A 22,530-nucleotide genomic window follows, 5' to 3' on the forward strand; every position below is an offset into this window, starting at 1 on the left:
GGAGAGTCAGAAAAAAAGGATGCAATGAGAGAAGCAGAAGGGAAGAAGCTATGCAATGTGGGGTCACGAGCCAAGGAATTAAGACCGTTACCAGAACCTGGAAAACACTAGGAGACGCCATTTCCCATAAAGACTCCAGAAGGAACGTGGACTGACCAGCAGTTAGGATCGAGTCCACAGATACCAAGGCTGGACAGCTAGCCTCTAGAACCCTGAGATGATGGATTCCCATTATTTTAAGCCATCGAGTCTGTGGTCATCTGTTAAGACAGCAACAGGAAACTGACCCAAGGGTGCTGTCCTGTGCCTCAGGCTCCACCTCTCCCCTTTTCTCTCACGTCCTGCAGTACAGCCATTTGGGTTCCCATCTGGCTCTAGTGGCACTGAAATTTGTTCTCCTGCATGAGATTCCAGCCCTTGTTAGCACACAGATAGTGAAGCACAGATTAACTCACAAAAGGGAAAGCATATGCATTTTCACAGAAACCTTCCTTTAAAGAAAAGGCTTTAACCCTGGGCACTTTGAAAGCCAGCCAAGGAGTTTCTTCTCCTCAGCAGGTAGAGTACTGACACAAAGCCAGGATAAGGCCAACCAGTGGGAGGCCCTGAATGTGGGTGGATTATATCCTGGAGCTCACAGGGCACCTTCAGAAAGTTCAGAGCAGAAAAGTAACCTGGCCAAGAAAAGAGACAGGGAGAAGTCCCTTAGAAAGGGGCAGATAGTAATTTTTCTGTGGTTCTATTAATAGCATGTTCTAAGAACCAAGGTGAGCAATGCAAAAAAAATAGAGGGAAACAACAGAATGCTAAAGACTAGAGATCTGTTCAAGAAAATTAGAGATACCAAGGGAATATTTCATGCAAGGATGGGGCACAATAAAGGACAGAAATGGTATGGAACTAACAAAAGCAAAAGATATTAAGAAGAGGTGGCAAGAATACACAGAAAAACTATATAAAAACGATCTTAATGACCCAGATAATCACAATGGTGTGACCACTCACTTAGAGTCAGATATCCTTGAGTGCAAAGTCAACTGGGCCTTAGGAAGCAACACTACAAACAAAGCTAGTGGAGATGATTGAATTCCAGCTGAGCTATTTCAAATCCTAAAAGATGATGCTGTGAAAGTGCTGCAACTCAATATGCCAGCAAATTTGGAAAACTTGGCACTGACCAAAGGACTGGGAAGGTCAGTTTTCATTCTAATCTCAAAGAAGGACAATGCCAAAGAATGTTCAAACTGCCACATAATTGCACTCATCTCACATGCTAACAAGGCAATGCTCAACATCCTCCAAGCTAGCCTTCAACAGTATATGAACTGAGAACTTCCAGATGTTCAAGCTGGATTTAGAAAAGGCAGAGGAACCAGAGGTCAAACTGCCAACATCTGTTGGATCATAGAAAAACCATAAGAACTCTAGAAAAACATCTACTTCTGCTTCATTGACTATGCTAAAGCCTTTGTCTGTGTGGATTGCAACAAGCTATGGAAAATTCTTAGGGAGATGGGAATACCAGGCCACCTTACCTGCCTCCTGAGAAATCTGTATGCAGGTCAAGAAGCAGCAGATAGAACTGGACATGAAACAGTGGACTAGTTCAAAATTGAGAAAGAAATATGTCAAGGCTGTATACTGTCACCCTGCTAATTTAACTTATATACAGAGCACATCATGAGAAATGCCAGGCTGGATGAAGCACAAGCTGGAATCAAGATTATCGGGAGAAATATCAACAACCTCAGATATGCAGATGACACTACCCTTATGGCAGAAAGCAACAAAGAGCTAAAGAGACTCTGGATGAAGGTGAAAGAGGAGAGTGAAAAAGCTGGCTTTAAACTCAACATTCAAAAAACAAATATCATGGCATCCAGTCCCATCACTTCAGGGCAAATAAATAGGGAAACAATGGAAACAGTGAGAGATTTTATTTTCTTGGGCTCCAAAATCACTGCAGATGGTGACTGCAGCCATGAAATCAAAAGACACTTGATCCTTGGAAGAAAAGCTATGATCAACCTAGATAGCACATTAAAAGCAGAGACATTACTTGGTCAACAAAGGCCCATCTAGTCAAGGCTATGGTTTTTCCAGTAGTCATGTATGGATGTGAGAGGTGGACTATAAAGAAGGCTGAGCACTGAAGAATTGATGCTTTTGAACTGTGGTGTTAGAGAAGACTCTTGAGAGTCCCTTGGACTGCAAGGAGATCCAACCAGTCAATCCTAAAGGAAATCAGTCCTGAATATTCATTGGAAGGACTGATGCTGAAGCTGAAACTCCAATCCTTTGGCCACCTGATGCAAAGAGCTGACTCATTTGAAAAGACCCTGATGCTGGGAAAGATTGAAGGCAGGAGAAGGGGATGACAGAGGATGAGATGATTGGATAGCATCACTGACTCATTGGACATGAGTTTGAGCAAACTCTGGGAAATAGTGAAGGATAAGGAATCCTGGCGTGCTGCAGTCCATGGGGTCGCAAAGAGTAGGACATGATTGAGTGACTAAACAATGACAAAAAAACAAAACAAAACTAAGGTAGGCACTGTACATTATTTCCTTCAACTTCTGCAATAATCCTAGGGAAAAGGTATTTTTATCTGCAATTACAGATGAGACTGAAACTCAAAGTGAGTTGGAGTTAGTATAATAGAATTGGTTTTGAATTCAGATTTCTGTAACTCCAATTTCTAGAAAACTCTGCTCCCCTTGAGTTTAACAGGGTAATGAGGAGGAAAGCAGTGACTGAGGGAGGCTAGATAAAGGCCATCCAGAGCAACTCTGAAGGGCTGGGCTAGGATGGATGCTGGAAAAACGGAGAGGGAAAATACACGAAGTCTTAGCCATGAGTCAAAGAGAGTCACGTGATATAAGTGGAAGAAAGAAAGACAGATTGAAAACCAAGAAAATGATGGTGCCACGGGCAGGCCTGAAGCAAGGCAAGAGGATGCATTTGAGAGGAGATGACCTAGGGAAGCAGAGACAGCTTCCACTGTCCTTTCATCAGCTAGAAAAAATCCCTCAGGCTGTAAATCCTTGAATTCAGGCCCACAGGTACACAGAGATGCACAGCATTTAGACAAATGTGTTTTTCCTTTGTTTTCCAAATAGTTCAAAGGAGAAGGATGCCATGGCGTCATCTTATTTCTTTACAGCCTGATCTTCTCCAGAACATTTGAAAGGTAAATGCTACAAATATTTGCACAGGTATTTCCTGTAGCTTTGGGGTCATATGAACTACCTTCTCCTGTGTTGGAAAGTATTTTCATGCCTTATTGGAAACATGAGAGCTATTTTTTTTTTCTAATAGACACTCTTCTGTTGATGCATCCTTTTCTATAGTCGGTTTGGCCATATTCATGGGAGAGTGGATATCATCAGAAAAGTGCAAATCTACTTTTCTAGCACTGTGGGAGGTTCCTTCTTGTGGTTATAAATATTGGCAGATATCACTCAGGCTTATTTGTACAACTTTCATAAATGAAAACAATTCATGATTTCTATATACAATAAAATATATACCCACAAATATTTATTTTGTCCCCATGAAATGCAAAGCACTGTTCTTGGGACTGTGGGATATACAAATAAAACAGGATATGGCCCTGATTGCCTCTCAGGTTCTAGTTTGGCAAAATCCAGGTAAACACATACAGAGACTGGGGAAGTCCCAGATGGTACTTGGTATGTCAGATGATGTGCAAAGACAATGACTCTTAAGGGATGCCAGAGGAGAAAGGGTCCCCAACAGATAGGGTAGTCAAGGAAGGCTTCATGGAAGAAGGAGACCTTCTTCTGGACCTTGAAAAAAGGATAAGCTTTTGCAAGTCAGAGAGAGAGAGAAACACAGGGCTTCCAGAAAGGAAAAATTTCAAACCTTGAAGCAGTGTTCCTGAAACTTATGCATTTGCATATCATACTTTTATGATGTATTATTATTTGCTTAACAATTTCCTTAAATCAACACACATTTGGGATTTCCCTGGCAGTCCAGTGGTTAAGACTGTGATTCCACTCCAGGGGGCAAGTGTTCTATCTGTGATGAGAGAACTAAGATCCCACATGCTCCATGGTGCAGACAAAAAAAGAAAAGAAGAAAAATTCAAAATCAATACACATTTAAATATCCTCTTCTTAAATTTAATACCCTTCAAATATTAATATGTTAATATATATGATCTAAATCATTTATTTGCTGTGCTAAAGAAAAAATGTATTAAACATATAAATGTGGAACTTTTAAAATGCTCATATCTATATCAACTAACATCAAGCCATACTTTAGAAAACACTGCCCTGAATTATATCTGATGCTTCACCCATGTCTTTAGGTTTGATTCACAGAAGCGCCTGACCTTCCAACCCTGTGACTAGGTTCATCCAAGAACACATACAGCTCACATACTCAGCAGCTCCCTCTGGGTTACAGCTGAAGCCACTTTCCACCTTGATATTACATTGCCCTGGGTAGAACCCTGATCCCTGGTCCCTGATGAAACAGTGGAAACTACAACCAAGAAACGGGCTTAATGCCAAGCTGCGTTTTCCCCTTAAACAGGCTGTTCAGCTCTGCCTTGGGCCAGAACTCTCTGGAGTGGTCACAAGTCACCACCTTAAGCCAAGCATCCCTGAGACTCAGAGCAAACAGTTTCTCTGCTGAGTCCAGCATCCCCACAGAGCCCATACCGAAGGATTGTCACATGTGAGGTCTGTCACTTCTTCTTTCTCCCTCATCGCTTCTCACTGGCTTCCCCCAATGGCATCAGAATTTCCCCAATCATCTCTACAGCGCCAGTCCTAGAAGCTTTCCAGGGGACAGACGGAAACACACCAGGCACATGGGAAGGACAGTGACCAGACGAGCTCACGTTGGTGCTGCTCCGTGTTGCGGGTGAAGGCAGGAAAGGCTGTGGGTCCCTGGAGCAGTCATGGTCTCTGAGTGCTGATGGTTCCTCCCATTCCGCAGGCTTCAGGAGGAGCTGGACGTCTCCACCACTCACCTACTACAACCAAATGCTGGAGGTTTCCTGTGCAGGCAGGTGGGTTGTAAGACTACCTTTTTATTAATTTTTTTTTAAGACTACTTTTTATTGTAGAATCTGAATGAGGCTTTTATTTTTTCAATTAAGTATATTCTCTCCTTAAGTGAAGGGTGATCAAATTATCTTTGAAATACTAAGATGCCTCCCCACCCTTTTCACTTTTCCACTTTCCATTACTGTCCTTTCTAGCTTACCTCTGAGAGTCTGCCATCCCTGAAAGTCTAGAAATGTTAGAAAATACCTTGACAAGACCCCCCCTTCCAGCCAGGAATCCCTCATAACTGAAAGGGAAGCACTATAAAAATATCTTAGTTTCATGCATCTTAAATCACAATTATAGAAACCAAAGTTTAAGAAAATATTAAGGGTCTGTAGGGAGTTATGGGGCATGGCTCAAGAAAAAAATTAATAAACTCCTATTTTAACTCTACCAAATATTTATAACATATGTTTTTCCAGAATTATATACTGTGGGATTTCATTCTTTTCACTAAAAATGGTAATCTTTGCGATTATGAAAATAAAAAAATTAAGTCCTTGTGTCAAGGTTATCTTTACACATATTTGTAAAATATGTCATCTAGGCAGTTTTGAACCTGATTTTAACTGGAAGAGCAAGTCCACACACCTTTAACGGCTGTCAGAAAGGAAAGTCTCAAGAAATATTACATGGGGTCCCGACCCGCAGTGACATCGGCTATTTGCAGTGGGGGAAGGGCACTTCAGACGATGACAGACTTTCACAGGTAAGTGTGTTCCAGTTCTCAACCACACCACCAGTGGCACTATTTGGACATTTTGTTAAGTCTCTAGATTGCATGTGTCTGTACTCAGTTGTGTCCAGTTCTTTGAAACCCCGTGGGCTGTAACCCGTCAAGCTCCTCTGTCCATGGGATTCTCCAGGCAGGAATACTGGAGTGGGTTGCCATTTTCTCCTCCAGGGGATCTTCCCGACCCAAGGATCAAACCCACGTCTCCTGCACTAGCAGTTGGATTCTTTACCACTAGCTCCGTCTGGGAAGTCCTAATTCAAACCTGAGCTTACTTTTTCCTTTACTACTTTACTGCATGCCTCTCACATGCACATACAGACACACACAGAGATTTTTCAGGGTCTAAATGGAAATACACAAGTCTTGCTTTATATTTTGCCTTATCAATTTTTATGTATATAGAGTATAGGTGATACAAGTAATATGCAAATTGTTTTTTAAAACAATACTTGAAGTATACAAATAAAGTCCCCTAGCATCTCCACTCATCAGAAGTCGATACTGTCAGCTGACAATGAGTATCTTCCCAACCCTTTATTTATGCAAATATGAATGCATATATTGTATCTATTACTCAGAGCTTTAAAAATCACTGCAAATAAAAGGGAATCTCACTTATGAAATGCCTCTCAAAACACTTTCCAGCTCTGAGGATTTATAACCTCTGACAACCAGAATGTAGACTGTGCTGTTGAAAAGCACAACCAGAGAATTGAGTAAGATGTGATTCTGCAAAAACAACTGGTAAAGAGAGTGAGGAAGCAAGTACACCCACCCAAACCACAAATCAAAGATGCTTCTGTGATATTTTCCCAAAAAGTTCATCCTAAAACCTAGGGATGGCAAGGAGGTTCTGTGAGAAGCAATGCTTCTCTGGAGCAATCCTGAAACTAACTGGGATGGAATTCAATATGATGGTGACAAACCCTCCCAGGTTCACGGTCTGTCAGCGCCAAATAGCCCCACTGCTCAGAGCCTGTCCTGTCCTTCACTCTGCTGGTTCAGGCTCAAAGTCTCTTTCACATGTACAGGACTTTACACTTTATAAGGTCTTTTTATATCTATTGCTTCATCTGGCTTTCCTCTACTGTTGGGTCCAGCTACAACGTGTTATTCATGAAATCAGCACATCACAACACACACAAATCATATCTGATGTTGGGAACGTGGCATCTGACTATCACAGAATGACTGCATCTTTTTTGTACAAGTGTGTCTTCAAAGTTTGCTAAGTATTCCTTGAGTTTGAAATCTAGTCCATCATAGAAAAATGACAACAGAAACTAACATAACATTGTAAATCAACTACACTTCAGTTTGAAAAAAAGAAAAAATGAGAAGTGACAGGTAAACTAAAACAAATCAACCCAATCCGTCACCCACGGTCAGTTCTCTCAGAAATGCTTCCTTCTCCTTCTCATATAAATATGTCCTATTCTACTTCTTCTGAACCCTGTCTTTCTCATGTAATACAAATGTCCTTATATGTCAATGGATATGTGTCCTTCGTCATATTTAATGGATGCAAACATTTCCACTATATGAAACTGAAAAACTGTACTTTGAATATGTCCTAAACAGAGAATGGCTCTGTTACTACTATAAAATTCCTAATTGCTTGTCCCTGATAATTTGGGAATTCATCTTAGAATTTGATGTATATAATAACAAGGAAAACTAAGCCAAAAATAGGGGACTTATAGATTTCATTATCCATAGTTTTCTTTCAACTGCACAAGGTCACTTCATGTCCTTGGTTAAGCACTCTGTATCTATTAGAACCCAGGAATAGGACAAGACTCAGTCTGGTAGGCTACACTGGGGGCAAGTTTCAAGGAGTGAGGTACAAAAACCACAACTTTAGTGCTTTCTCTGTTATTATAAAGTTCTTTCACAATATTATTTCACCATATCCTCACTACAAACTACAAAGATTTAAAACAGTGTTTCTCATAGTTCTGTCATCTGAGTAGGTAATTCACAAGCTTTGTCATATCTTCACACCACCTCTGTTATTATTTGCTTAATATTTTCCTTTAAATGAACTCACTTTTAAAATTTGAATCTAACCTTTGCTATAGCAGGCTTCCCTGGTAGCTCAGCTGGTAAAGAATCTTCCTGCAATGAGAGAGACCTGGGTTAGATTCCTGGGTTAGAAAGATTCCCTGGAGAAGGGAAAGGCTACCCACTCCAGTATTCTGGCCTGGAGTCCATGGGGCTGCAAAGAGTGGGACAGGACAAAGCGACTTTCACATACAAATATACATTTCCTATAGCAGTAATATAAGCAATGGACTTGATACACTATTTCTTTCTAACACATTTTAAATAAATAGGTAACCAGTTTTAGGTCAGTTAAAGCAGTTTTTGGAGAAGACTCTTCAGAGTCCCTTAGACTGTAAGGAGATCCAACCAGTCCATCCTAAAGGAAATCAGTCCTGAATATTCATTGGAAGTACTGATGGTGAAGCTGAAGCTCCAATACTTTGGCCACCTGATGCGAAGAGATGACTCGTTTGAAAAGACCCTGATGCTGGGAAAGATTGAAGGTGGGAGGAGACGCCTGATTGAAGGGGACGACAGGGGATGAGATGGTTGGATGGCATCACCGACTCAATGGGCCTGAGTTTGAGTAAACTCCAGGAGTTGGTCATGGACAGGGAGGCCTGGTGTGCTGCAGTCCATGGGGTCGCAAAGAGTTGGACATGACTGAGCGACTGAACTGAGCTGAAAGCAGTTTTAGGTTTACAGCAAAATTGGGTGGAAAGCACAAAGGTTTTCACAAATTCCCTGTCCTTACACATGCATGGCTTCCACATTATCAGTATCCTCCACCAGAGTGGTACATTTGTTACAGCTGATGAACCTACACTGACATGAACTAAGTCCATAGTTTATGTTATGGTTCGCTCTTGGGTTTGGACAAATGTATAATGACATGTATTCACCATTATAGCATCATACAGAGTGGTTTCACTGCCCTAAAAGTCCTCTGCGCTCTGCCAAGTCAACCCTCCATCTCCCTCAATGATGGATCTTTTTCCTGTCTCCATAGTTCTGCCTTTTCCAGAGTGTTATTAATATATAGTTGGAATTATAGTATGTAGCATTTTTGGATCGGCTTATTTCACTTAATAATATGCCTTTATATTTTCTCCATATATTTTCATAGCTTGATACCTCATTTCTTTACAGCACTGCATAATATTCCATTGGAATACTGTGAATAATATTTCTGTGAACAAATATTATTCCACTGATATGTCATGGTTTATTTAGCCATTAACTTATAAAAGATCCTTTGGTTGCTACCACATTTTGGCAATCGTGAATAATGTTGCTATAAACATCATGTGCAGGTTTCTGTGTGGACATAAGTTTTCAGCTCTTTTGGGTAAATATCAAGAGGGGGGCAATTGCTGGATCACATGGTAAGAGTATGTTTAGTTTCATAAGAAGCTGCCAAACTACCTCCCAAGGTGGCTGTACCATTTTACATTCCCACCGACAATGGGTGAGCGTTCCTGTTGCTCTGCATCCTTGCCAGCATTTAGTGTCGTCAGTGTTCTGGATTTCAGCCACTCTAATAAGTACCACATTGTTTATTTGCATTGCCCTGATAATAAGCATATGCTTATTTGCCATCTGTCTATTGTCTTTGTTGATTCATCTGTTACTCATAGGGAGCGTCTAAAATTACCAGTGCTCAGGTCATCCTCCAGAACAGTGTCAGCTATATGTGTGTAGGACCTGTGTGAACACACAGCCACACACTTAGAAGGCTCGGCTGTCACTGCCTTAAAATTCTTAACATTTTCTGAACAAAGGCCTCCAGTTTTTCATTTTGTACTGGACCCCACAAATTGTACAGCTGGTCCTATCCAATGACTCTGGTTTATCTGGCCTGGAGACCATCTGGTAATCAAAGCTTTTTACCTTGCAACCCCTCAGGTGCATCCAGAGTTAGAAATCTCTGTTCTAGAGAAAGGCTGCTTAACCTCAGCACTACTAATACTTTGGAATGGATAATTCTTTGCGGTGGGGGCTGGCCTGTGCATTATGGGATATTCAGCACCATCCTGGCTTTTACTCACTAAATCCCAGTAGTACTGCCCCACCCCATGTGACAACCAAAAATATCTCCAGATATTGCCAAATGTTCCCCAGAGGACAAAACTGTCCCAACTGAATCACTGCTCTAAAAAAGGTGTGTGTGGGGGAGAATCTCGTTAGACTTAACTGATTAAATCCATGGTATACAGAATTAGAAAACTATCATTTCAAGTGAAATTACAACAAAGAGTATCTTCTTTCAATACTGATATTTCCTTCAAGTATGAGAAATGTTGACAGCTTTCCATTCCTTTTTACCAAGGTGTTAGGGGCAAGTTTCAAACTTTAAAGTTAAACATGCATTTGCTAAACCTTAAAATTAAACAGCAGCTTGTGACTAAGCTTCTCTGAGAAAAGGGACTGTATCAAAGGCTATGCACCCCAGCCCCAAAGAAAGTGAGATTGAGAGAAAAAGAGAGAGAGCTTCAGAGAAGCAAGAATTCATGGCAATCCAGTGCTACCATTTTCCGCGGATCACATACCTTTCAATACAAGTCAGCTCGGACCAACAGCACTGCTAAGTCATGCTCTAAAGAAAATTACCTGCAGAGCCTAAAATATCCTCCAGTAATAAAGTGGATATTTGTTGGGACCTTAAATTCCATCAAGAGGCCAAGGTCTAAGGTTTAAAAAAAAAAAAAAGCAAAAGCTTTCTTGCTGGGAAGAGGGCAAAATGTAGCCGACCTCAGGACCACCATCCAGATGCCTGCTCACAAACTGGAAGTAGGGCAAAGGATGGTGAGACACTGGGTTAGCTTTAAAATCTACATAAAAATCACATCTACAAAGCTTCCATCTTTTCAAAAAGTGACTAATGTGGCTTTTCATTTTCCCTTCTTAGAGTCAGTGTTCTCTCCCCAGGGAGATGCCTATGAATCCTGCCCTCAGTGAAAATTGCCTGAAATTGTACACTAATGGCTTGAAACCCAGAGGATGTTTATTATGTTGTCTCTGACATGCACTTGAAGTTTGGTTTCAGAACAAATGTATTAAAGAGCAAATACAGGCTGGCAGGTAGTTTTACTTGAACTGCTGAGATATATGACTCTGTTAGGCATCTACATACATACATATAAAGTTTATTTAACCTGAAGATGCTTTTTTATTCTTTCTATAGCAGCTCATTATATTCTGGGAAAAAAGCAATCTATAACTCACCAAATAGTATCAAAATAATTTTTGTAGATAATGATTTTATATCTATAAGAATTTTATATTTTCCCATCACTTCCGAAGCTGGCAATTAAAGTATTTTTTAAAGCTCAATCACTCCTGAAGACGGTATTTTTTAAAGCTCATTTAGTCATTATAGTCTAACAGCCACTTGTGCAGAGCACATACTGTGTGCTGGGCTCTCTCCAAGTCACTGGTAATGATATCTTCTTTCATTTAACCCTCATTTCCACTCAGAGTTACAATCAGTGTTAGTTCAAGTACAGGGGCTGTTGTGTGATCATTCATTCTATTTCTTTTTATTGGGAGTATAGTTGCTTTACAGTGTTGTACAATGAAGTGAAACAGCCATATATGTACATATTTCCCCTCCCCCTTGACCTTTCCTCCCCTGCCCCCATCCCACCCCTCTAGGTCATCGCAGAGGGCTGAGCTCCCTGAACTACACAGTAGCTTCCCACTAGCTGTTTGTTTCAGAGATGAGACATCCCAGACTGAGAAAGTGTAAGAAGGCCACCAACTAAGGAGGTGTCAGGGCCAGGATTCTGAGCCCAGATCTATATGTGTTCCAAGGCACTTTCAGCCCACTGCCTGTCATGATCATCTCTACTTGTTTCTGATAAAGTGGTAAATACAAAACATTTGTTCTGGGTAAGATATCTTTCAGAGGTGTTTCTGTAATCAATCACATCAACATATTGACATAGACATGTATATTTGTATTATATAAGATCTATTACAGATCCTGCCCTCAATCTCCTCAGCATCAGGGTCTTTTCCAATGAGTCAGCTCTCTGCATCAGGTGGCCAAAGTAAAGACCAGGGACAGGAGGAGAAGGGGGGGACAGAGGATGAGATGGTTGGATGGCATCATTGACTCAATGGACATGAGTTTGAGAAAACTCTGGGAGATCGTGAAGGACAGGGAAGTCTGGCATGCTGCAGTCCATGGGGTCGCAAAGAGTCGGACACGACTAAGTGACCAAACAACAAATTACAGATCCTCTAATGCTGAACTGCAAATGGTTAGATAATGGCAAAATCATGGCTCGGTCTTACAATGCATGGTGGTTGTACTCAATATCTAAAACTTTATCCACTGACTACTAGGTTAAAGCAGTGGTGAGTGTGAGTTGATTGTGATCCGCAAGTACTGGTGGCACACACCCTTTCAAGTATCTGTGTGTTTGGCGGACTGTGTCTGTCACTATATGCTAGGAGGACAAGCTCAGTGGTGCTCAGAGATGTGCTAACCAGAAGACTCATCTGATGGCAGTGCATACAGATATCTAATATTTCATAACCTTCAATCATAAGACTTCTTGCAGCACAGCTGTTTGCTCAAAAAAGAACCAGATGTGGTTCGAGGGCAGTGCTTTAAGCATCACTGGATTGAGGACCTCACAGTCACTCCCTTCCCTTTCTGCTCTGAGGCATGGTGACTCTGCACATGGATATGCCAAATGCATATAGGTATTGGTGCTAAGTGGTAAGAACCCGCCTGCTAATGCAGGAGACATAAGAGACGCAGGTTCAATCCCTGGGTCGGGAAGATCCTCTGAAGAAGGGCATGGCAACCCACTCCAGTATTCTTGTCTGGAGAATCCCATGGACAGAGGAGCATGGTGGGCTAAAGTCCACATGGTCAGAAAGAGTCGGATATGACTGAAGTGACTTAGCTCGCACATAAGCATTTTTTGGGGTATTTAGGGACTCCTGCCTCGAGTCCCTGCCTCGGGTGGGCGTTCTAAATTGGAAGATTATATGTAAGCATTGGTAAGAGAAACCTAATATAAGAAGTTTTCTGAGTTCAAAAGAAAATCAATGTGCTGCTTGGCAGAACCTGCTGTCGCTGTGAAACCCCCTCATCCGCCACTGCATCTGTCTTCCCTAAGTGAATCTCTTCTAACTCAGTGATAAAATTGCAGAGATTGCAAAAACGCACATCTTTCAGTCCCAATGTCACAGCCCAGTAGGTGAGATTAAAAAAAAAAAACAAAAAAAGGAGCTCTCATTAGATGACATGCAAGCCCCCCAGAACCCACCAGACTGACAGTTCCTGCAGCACACAGCCAGCTCCCCGCAAGAAGAGGCACTGTTTTGAAGCCTCCCATCACTTTTCTATTTGAAGATACAGGTTTGAGTGTGTGGTTCCAATACCTAAGTGAGAACATAAAGTAGTTTGAGTCTAACACCATCTGGAAAACCTCAGGAGGTTCACATTATCTTCGCACCTGCCACCGAGAAGAAAAATCAACTCTGATTTTTAGAAGGAACGGAAGCCATTTAGGTCTTGCTGGAATTATTCCCCCGACAACCCTGGCAGAGCACATCACCATCTGAGTCCTACCTTCTTCCCTCTTTACATTTTTCCCTTTAAAGAGACTGACAGGAAGAAATCCAACACTCAAAGTACCAGATGAAGCTCCACCCACTGTTCTCTACCCCTGAGTCGCTGGGGTAGCGCCTGGAAAACATGACAACACCCCTGCAAACTGGCTAAGAGAAATTACATCAACTCGTGCTCCGGGTGGCAGAGATGAGAGCCAGACTGTGAAGAGCCACGCATGTGAGTTGTCACCAGGAATCAGCGAAGAAAGCACATTTCCACAACTTTCTCCCAATCAGATCGCCGGATGGGGGCCCTGGGACTTCCACATCAAGCTCCTTATGCAGAGGCGCATTCCAAGAGCCGTTGTTCTGGAGCCGGCCTATGGCTCAGTCTCAGTGCTCAGTCACTGTCAGGTCCGACTTCTTGCAACCCCATGGACTGTAGCTCGCCAGGTTCCTCTGTGTATGGGATTTTCCAGGCTCCTCTTCCCTGACTCAAGGATCGAATCAGGTCTCCTGCATTGGCAGGCGGATTCTTTACCACTTAAGCCACCACACGGACAGATGGATCCTCACTCTCTGGTGCTTAGAATTTGTCCCTTCTTCCTATCTTTGTAACTTTACCTTCAATGACACCTGCTATGGAAGGTTTGATTGCCGCATGGAAGGCTGAACTGACTGGGCTTATTACACAATGAGTGAATTTAAGGAGAAAGGTATTTTATTTATAGCACCACTCTATCACAATTTAATTTCCTTTTTACCATGGCAACATGAGGCAACATGCACAAATTCTGCATTGATGACATCTCACCAGTAAAACATACTTAGAATTCTCTTTCATGGGGAGGTTAGCTGATAAATTGTGTCTATCCCAAAGCAATACAAATTCTTAACTGAAGATGCCAGTCAAACAGATTCCATGGTGCACTGAGGAAAGGGCTTTGATATTTGACTGGGTTCAGTTGGGAGGTACTCAGTTTTGGTTCTGCAGAACTCCCTTTAAACCAAGCATGTTCTAAGCTGTAACCTGAGGCTCACCTCTTGGAGTTAAAACCTAAAGTGCTGTGACAGACATATTTCTCTTGACCAGAATCTCTCAGGGCAAGTGGGACTCTGCCTACTCAGTGTAGGGTCTCTGAATGGTCACTTTGAGTGCTGGAGATTGCTATATTTATGACTCCTTCGTTTTCCTCCTACTTTAATAAGATCATGAGTAGCTTTGAGTTCAGGAGAGAAAACTGTTGCATTGTTGCATAAAATCACAACAGTGCAGTGGCCACACCTTACAGAGTATGAATCTGAGCTCCAGTTGAATTTTGCCAACGTCACAAAGATTTTGTGAAACAATATCATGTATGTCTACAGTCAATTACATCCACCCACACATCATTTACAGGAACTTTCACTGATTTAAAATCAGCCAGAATATGCATCTGGAGTTAAAATGCAGTGGCACTTTATTACAAACAGCCCTCAGTTTCCTAATTAGTTTATCCATATTTTCAAACTTAATAATTCCAAGTCCTGAGGATCGTATTTTGATTATACATAACCTTAGTACTATCACAAGAAGGCCTAAGAAAGAGCTTATTTTATAACTAGTGAATGGTGACGATGTTCTTTGGAATGTAGGGGGTGGACTCTGGGATGTAAATACATGGGGTTGCTTCAATGGCACATCCTCTGTGTTTTATTTCCAATGTAGCCAGTGGGTGACTTGCCCCAAGTTTGGTGTATTATACTCATGTTATACTCAGTCCAGGGAGGGCTGGTGTTGATGTGAGCAGATGAGCATGCCCACTATGAGCATGTCCAGACTGGGGTGCTGGGCCTACACCCCTTTTTTCAACTATCAGCTAAAACCTAGGTCATTTCTTTTAAACACAGTAGTATAATTTTTCTCCAGTAGCTGAAGAGTAAAGTTTAAACACAAAAGCACCTCTGATTCACCCACAACTGAAGAATTTCAACTCTAGGAGAAAGAAGGGATTTGAATAGAATGATTGAGAAATCAAAATGTCAAGTTACTAGCCTTTAATACTTGGGTTGACAAAACACGCAGTCATTTTTTTTCAAAACTGGATTTTCCATGCAACAGAATTTGTTCCTGAACACACAGTACAACTCTGAGGACCAAGAAGAAAAGAAACAGAATTGAATCCTTCTGTTATGGGAAGATATGCCACAGCTGAGGGTCCAGAGCTCTCCCTAGCATCTTGGGAAATGATGGGGGTTTCCATGTAGCTCACGTTAATCTCTTTACATGTTTTTTTTTAATGTTTTTTAAAAAACATTAATGAGTTTCAATGGCATTAAAAAAATTTGTGCTTCCCTGCCTCTTTAAACAAAATGGGAGATATCATCAAGAAAAACACTATAATCCTGATTCCCTCATGTGTTTGGACTGCAAAGAGATCAAACCAGTCAATCCCAAAGGAAATCAACCCTGAATATTCATTGGAAGAACTGATCCTGAAGCTCCAATACTTTGGCCATGCAAAGAGCTGACTCATTGGAAAAGACCCTGATGCTGGGAAAGATTGAGGGCAAGAGGAGAAGCCAATGACAGAGCATGATATGTTTAGGTAGTATCACTGATTCGATGGACATGAGTTTGAGCAAACTGGGAGATAGTGAAGGACAGGGAAGTCTGGCGTGCTGCAGTCCATGGGGTCGCAAAGAATTGGACATGACTTAGTGACTGAACAGCAACAACGAACCTCAGGGGTTACTGGAGTATGCAGGATCCTTTACTAGTGAGCCTTCCTGAGTGGTGCTTTGGTGAATCTAATTCACTGGCCTGAGAATTCAAGGCCTGGATTGCCTGGAAAAACCAGAAAACAAGCTGATTAAGACATTGAACTTAGGCTTCCCTGGTGACTCACTGGAAAGAATCCACCTGCCTATGCAGGAGATACAGGTTTGACCCTTGATCTAGAAAGACCCCACATGCCACAGAACAACTAAGCCCGTGCACCACAACTATTGAGCCTGTGCTCTAGAGTCCAGGGGCTGCGACCACTGAAGCTCATGTCCCCGATAGCCTCTGCTCCATGAGAAGCCACCACAAAGAGAAGACATGCATCACAACTAGACAGGAGCCCACACCTGCCGCAACTGGGGTGAAGCCCATGCAGCAACAAAAATCCAGCACAACCAAAAACAAATAATTTTTAAAAACAGTGAACTTAATATTATGCGTAATACTGAACTAGTACATTCAGCTGTAAGTACATCTTCACAATTGATCTACATATTAACACGCAGTTATGTGTACATCTGTGAGAGTGTTTGTGTGCTTTCCACTCATTTCCCAGAAGCTTTTTTCTGTATTCAAAATATCCTCTCTTTCCATATTCTAGGCTCTTTTTCCTAGGATCTAAATGGTTAGTGCTGCCAGAATGACCACCTGCTGAATGAAATACTGTCCTATCTTGGGAACAGAAATAAGTACACTAGTCAACAAAAAGACCAGTTCAAGTTCTCATATTCCATTCCTACACTTCTAATTCGGTCTACTTATTCTCCACCTCACTAACAAACCAAACTGAGATGGTTCCACCAGCTCCATAAGCCCACCCTCAAAATGTTTTAAAATAAAATCCATGAAGAGAAAAACTGGAACATCACCACCACATCATTCATAAATGCAAATTCATTTACAAGAAAGCCTTTGTTTGAAATCTTCCTCCATGCACAGTGCCCTGCCCAGCTATAAGCGCAATGCCAAGTCTCTGAGCTGCTTTAAAAAAAAATTTTTTTAAGCCTTTATTGAATTTGTCACAATACTACTTCTGGTTTTTATGTTTTTGTTTTTTGGCTATGAGGCATGTGGGATCTTAGCTCCCCCTTACCAGGGATCAAACCCACACCCCCTGCATTGGAAGGCAAAGTCTTAACCACCGGACCACCAGAGAAGTCCCCGAGCTGCTTTTTGATCCTGGTGACATGTGTTCTCTCGTAGGCAGCCAAATCTAATGTTCATCTGCGGTCCTCTCTCCTCTTGCAGGTGGGCAGCATGCTGAAGACTCCCAAGTTACCTGTCTGGCTGTGCAACATCAACGGAAATTACAGTGTCCTGTTTAGCACAAACAGGCAGCTCTTATCAGACTGGAAAGTGGAGCGCCTCTTTGATCTGTACTTCTACAGTGGCCAGCCTGCACAGAAAAAGCCTGCGCACCTTACCATAGGTAAGCACTCCAGACCCCAGTGCTCTCAGCTTAATGTGCTCAGAGAGCCGAGGCTGTGCTGGTTTACAGCTGTGTGGACGCTTGGGCTAGCTCTGCAGGAAGATGTGGAGGCCTGATCTCTAAAATGAAACCTAGGCTTCAACGTCATGGGTCTAACCTAAGCATTGTAATCTTGGGGTTCCAACTGATGAATTCTAATCCCAAGATAGAGTATCAGATGACTGATCATCCCAGAACACAGTAACTAAACTGAGAGTGCATTTGTATTCACATCAGTTCAAAAAGCATTTTTGAGGCCTACTAAGCACCAGGCATATACCAGACACTAGGAAAGCAAGAAGGCACAGTCTTGGCAGAGGTTCCAGTGTGATCATATAAGCCATTTCATTCCAATTCCCACCATGTTTAAAAAAAAAAACAAAACACGAAGAAAAAAGATTAACCTTAAGCTGTCTTAAAACACTAGCCTTTTGGACAAGGGAATAAACATGATGAAACCAGGAGCCCGTATTTGCTACCAAGGCACCATGCATGGAGCCTTGCTGATTTGGTGTCTGACTCTTTGCCTTTAGTATCACAGGTCTGGCTTTAGGCAACTTTTCATTATTATGACTGCATCTAGAAGAGTATTTTAGTGACTGCTTTGTCTATGTAGCTCCTAATTCTTTTTCTTTAATTATGAGAAATTTATATTTGTGTGTATGTGTATACACATACATGTGCTTAGTCTCTCAGTCATGTCCAATTCTTTGCAACCTCATAGACTGTAGTCTGCCAGGCTCCTCTGTCCATGGGATTCTCCAGGCAAGAATACTGAAATGAGTTGCCATGCCCTCCTTCAGGGCATCTTCCCAACCCAGGGATCGAACCCAGGTCTCCCTCATTGCAGGTGGATTCTTTACCATCTGAGCCACCAGGCAAGCCCAATACATACATATATATATATGTGTGCGTGTGTGTGTGTGTGTGTGTGTGTGTGTGTGTGTATATATATATATGACCCCAGAAAAATGTATATTATATATATACACACCCATTTCATTTAGTGGGATATTGCCAATACATTTCTTAAGATATTTATTGTTTCTACTTTTCTACTATTATTGCTTCTACTTTACTCTCTTCTTTGAGGAAAGCACTGGGATTTTTTTTTTTTTTTTTTTTTTTAGCTCACACACATAGCAAGCATTGTGTTCCAGGCACTGTGTTGAAAGCCTTACATACATTATTCCATTAAATCCTCCTAACAGTCATCTAAAGTAGACACTATGATGCTTATTTTACACAGAGGAAACTGAAGTGGCCAAAAAATGATTTCTAATGGATGAGGTTGAGAGATACTAAGTACCTTCCCAAAGGTCATCTGCGACAAACTTGGGCCTTGAACTCAGTTCTAGACCACCTCACGAGAATACTCGCACTTCACCCCCAAATGCAAATGTACTCTTAGCATTGAGAAGCTCTCTCTTTCTTATTTTTTCCTGACAACATTCAGTGATTTATTGATACATCTAACTCTATGTGTTCCATCACGGTGCGGGACCACACCATTACATGACATCAATACTGAGTTTTCAAAATCTACAACAACCCAGACTATCATGGACATGTCTTGTGTGGGGCATATGTACACACCATCCACTTGAATCCCCATCAGCTCACTCACTTCTAGGAACACAGCTTGCTGAGCCCAACTCCTGCCCACTCATCCTATTTTCCTTCCTTCCTGGCTTCTTCTGAAATGGTATACATAGTTCAGTTCAGTTCAGTCGCTCAGTCGTGTCCGACTCTTTGCAACCCCATGAATCGCAGCACGCCAGGCCTCCCTGTCCATCACCAACTCCTGGAGTTCACTCAGACTCACGTTCATCGAGTCAGTGATGCCATCCAGACATCTCATCCTCTGTCGTCCCCTTCTCCTCCTGCCCCCAATCCCTCCCAGCATCAGAGTCTTTTCCAATGAGTCAACTCTTCACATGAGGTGGCCAAAGTACTGGAGTTTCAGCTTTAGCATCATTCCTTCCAAAGAAATCCCAGGGCTGATCTCCTTCAGAATGGACTGGTTAGATCTCCTTGCAGTCCAAGGGACTCTCAAGAGTCTTCTCCAACACCACAGTTCAAAAGCATCAATTCTTCGGTGCTCAGCTTTCTTCACAGTCCAACTCTCGCATCCATACATGACCACTGGAAAAACCATAGCCTTGACTAGATGGACCTTTGTTGGCAAAGTAATGTCTCTGCTTTTCAATATACTATCAAATGCTGGGGTCTAAATGTTGGCTATTCCTTCCTCAGACACTCACTCCCATCACTGGGAAAGCGTCCAACACGAAGATGAACACAGACCAGGAAGACGGTTTTCCCCACTGGAGATGGTGATCAGAACCAAGTGGAGAGATGCCACCATCAATTGGAATGGATCTATTCCCTTTTTCTAAAGAGGAAGCCAAGATGTACAATGAAGTCTGAAGCATCAGTACTATGGGGACACAAAAGCCTAACTTGGGGAAGACCATTTTATGTTCCTTATTCAGAAACCCCACCCAAAACACTCCCATAAGCAGTATGTTTTTTCTTTTGTCTCTATGAACTCTCTGCAGTTGCTATTGGTATTTTTGGAGACACAGAACCCTTACTTCAGGGTCTGGAAGTCGTATCCTTTATGCTCATATAAACGGGTTCCTCATTTTTATTCAAAAGAAAAACTGAAGTCTCTTTCCTTCATGTTATTTCCAAATTCCTCTCTCCTCAGTGTGATTCTCCCTGGGGATTACAGAAGGAGGGAGCTAGCTTTCATTTGGGGATGAAGTCATCAGTAATAAATCATTAGATTTTTAGTTATGGCAAGAACTCAAGCCTTCTCAAAGATTTCCTGGTATGAAGAGCATTCCTTTCCAAGGTTACATTTCAAAGTGCCCACATTAGCAAGTTCTTGTCATTAAAATAGTAAATGGGATTGAAGCGGGGGCTATTCCTGGTAGGCTGGCTATTGTAGTTGGCTGTGGGTGCAAACCATCCTGTGAGCACACAGGAGACATTCTTTCCATCAGTGCTATGATTGCTTAATTTCTTTATAAGCTGAATGTAAATAATGGGTGTGTGCTCAGTCAGGTCCAGCTCTTTGCGACCCCATGGACTGTAGGCGGCCAGGCTCCTCTATCCATGGGATTTTCCAGGCAAGATTACTGGACTGGGTTGCCATTTCCTTCTCCAGAGAATCTTCCTGACCCAAGCATCAAACCCATGTCTCCTGCATTGGCAGATGGATTCTTTACCCTGAGTCATCTGGGAAGCCCCTGGATATAAATATACAAATGGACAAACATACACGGAGAAGCCTGATTCCTAAATGAAATAAAATTATATACAAAAGTAAAATCTCTCCTTCTGTCAATGTTCAAAGGGGAAAACAATTCTTTTTAGAACTTGACCTTTCCCTGTTCTGTTGAATGCCTACACTTTTTCTGAAGAAATACACAGAGCAAGATACATATTCTTTCTAAAAGAAGCCCATGGGAACCATTTAGACCTTTCTCCTAGCCACCCCACTGGTCTACTGACTCACAGATATAGGGTTTCTTATTCACAAGCCAAACTTTAGTTTGCAAAGAACAACTTTTCTGCACCCATTGTCCAAATTAATTTGCTAAATGCATTTTCTTTTGGCCCCAAGAACAATGTTTTAACTTAAGAAGCATGTAGAAAATGAAACTTCAAGGTGAATCATAAATTATGTCAAAAGAGAAAGCCAATTTGGCTTCGATTGCTGATTTCAGTATCCTTATCATTGATGCTTCTATTTGGGATTTTAAATACATCAGACAAATGAGTGGATCCTGATAGATTCTCAGCATATTTCTTGGTCTTTGCAATATTGTGCTTTTCTGAGGCGCAGGCCTGTTTCGGTTTTATGAACACTGACTTATTTCTAATTAAATCTCCCTTTCAGTGTGGACTACTGGAAAACTTAGAGCCTAATGAGAACCATAGCAAGTATATCGGTCAGAAAGCTCCCAGCCACAAGTAAGAGAGCTCACTAAAAGTGTCTCACACAGTGAGGACATTCCTCTCTAACAAGAATGAGCCAGTTAGGGATCCACGTGACTCTCCTAGGTCAACTGTGGTTCTCCTCCAGGCCTAAGCACAGAAGTCTCAGAGCCAGGACATAATCAGAACTCTACAGAAGGAAAAGGGGCAGGATGAGTGTGGTGTAGACTGTGATGTGGCAGTGTTGCCTGGCAGTGTATTAGTCCTTACAAAAGGTGCTTTTTCAATTGGCCTCATATCTGAATCTACTTTCTATTTCTACTCTATTTTTCTTTGGATTCTTAATTGATTTATGTGTGCATGCTCAGTTTTATCCGACTCTTTAGAACTCCATGGGCTGTAGCCTGCCAGGCTCCTCTGTCCATGGGATTTTCAGGCAAGAATAGTCGAGCAGATTGCCATTTCCTCCTCAAGAGTATCCTCCTGACCCAGGGATCAAACTCATGTCTCCTGTGTCTCCTGTACTGGCAGGCAGAATCTTTACCACTGAGTCATTGGGAAATTCATTTATAATTTATGTATTTTACCATATTTTACAAGCTGTTATATTGTCTTATTATTCCTGGAACAAACTTATTAATAAGCAAAATAATAAATATTAAGAACATGTTTTATATATAGTAGTATAATCATTTTGACACAGAAAGGTATTAATTACTTTGTATGTCAATGTTCAGTGAAATGAGTGTTTATTTCATCTTATAAATAATATTTTAATTTTTTTGGTAAGGTGGAAACATGTTTTTTTTTAAGTAGCTAGAAATTTCCTAGGACCATCAGTTCACCTTTGAACTCTCTGTGTTTTGAGATAAATGACTTTAATTGTCTTGTCAGCTTCTAAAACATG

General features: G+C 41.6%; 1 protein-coding gene across 1 annotated transcript in view; it reads left to right on the forward strand.

Moving 5' to 3' along the window:
* MINDY4B (MINDY family member 4B) overlaps positions 1-22,241 on the forward strand; it is a 44,207-nt gene extending 21,966 nt beyond the window's left edge. Inside the window, exons 8-12 of the mRNA XM_070793158.1 lie at positions 3,123-3,193; positions 4,978-5,050; positions 5,638-5,799; positions 17,456-17,636; positions 19,932-22,241. Of these exons, the coding sequence (XP_070649259.1) occupies positions 3,123-3,193; positions 4,978-5,050; positions 5,638-5,799; positions 17,456-17,636; positions 19,932-20,074 (630 nt within the window). The 3' untranslated portion in view covers positions 20,075-22,241. The remainder of the gene's footprint in view (positions 1-3,122; positions 3,194-4,977; positions 5,051-5,637; positions 5,800-17,455; positions 17,637-19,931) is intronic.
* The last annotated feature ends 289 nt before the right edge of the window (positions 22,242-22,530 follow it).

Source organism: Bos indicus, chromosome 1 (genome assembly GCF_029378745.1).
Source record: "Bos indicus isolate NIAB-ARS_2022 breed Sahiwal x Tharparkar chromosome 1, NIAB-ARS_B.indTharparkar_mat_pri_1.0, whole genome shotgun sequence".
Taxonomy (NCBI): domain Eukaryota; kingdom Metazoa; phylum Chordata; class Mammalia; order Artiodactyla; family Bovidae; genus Bos; species Bos indicus.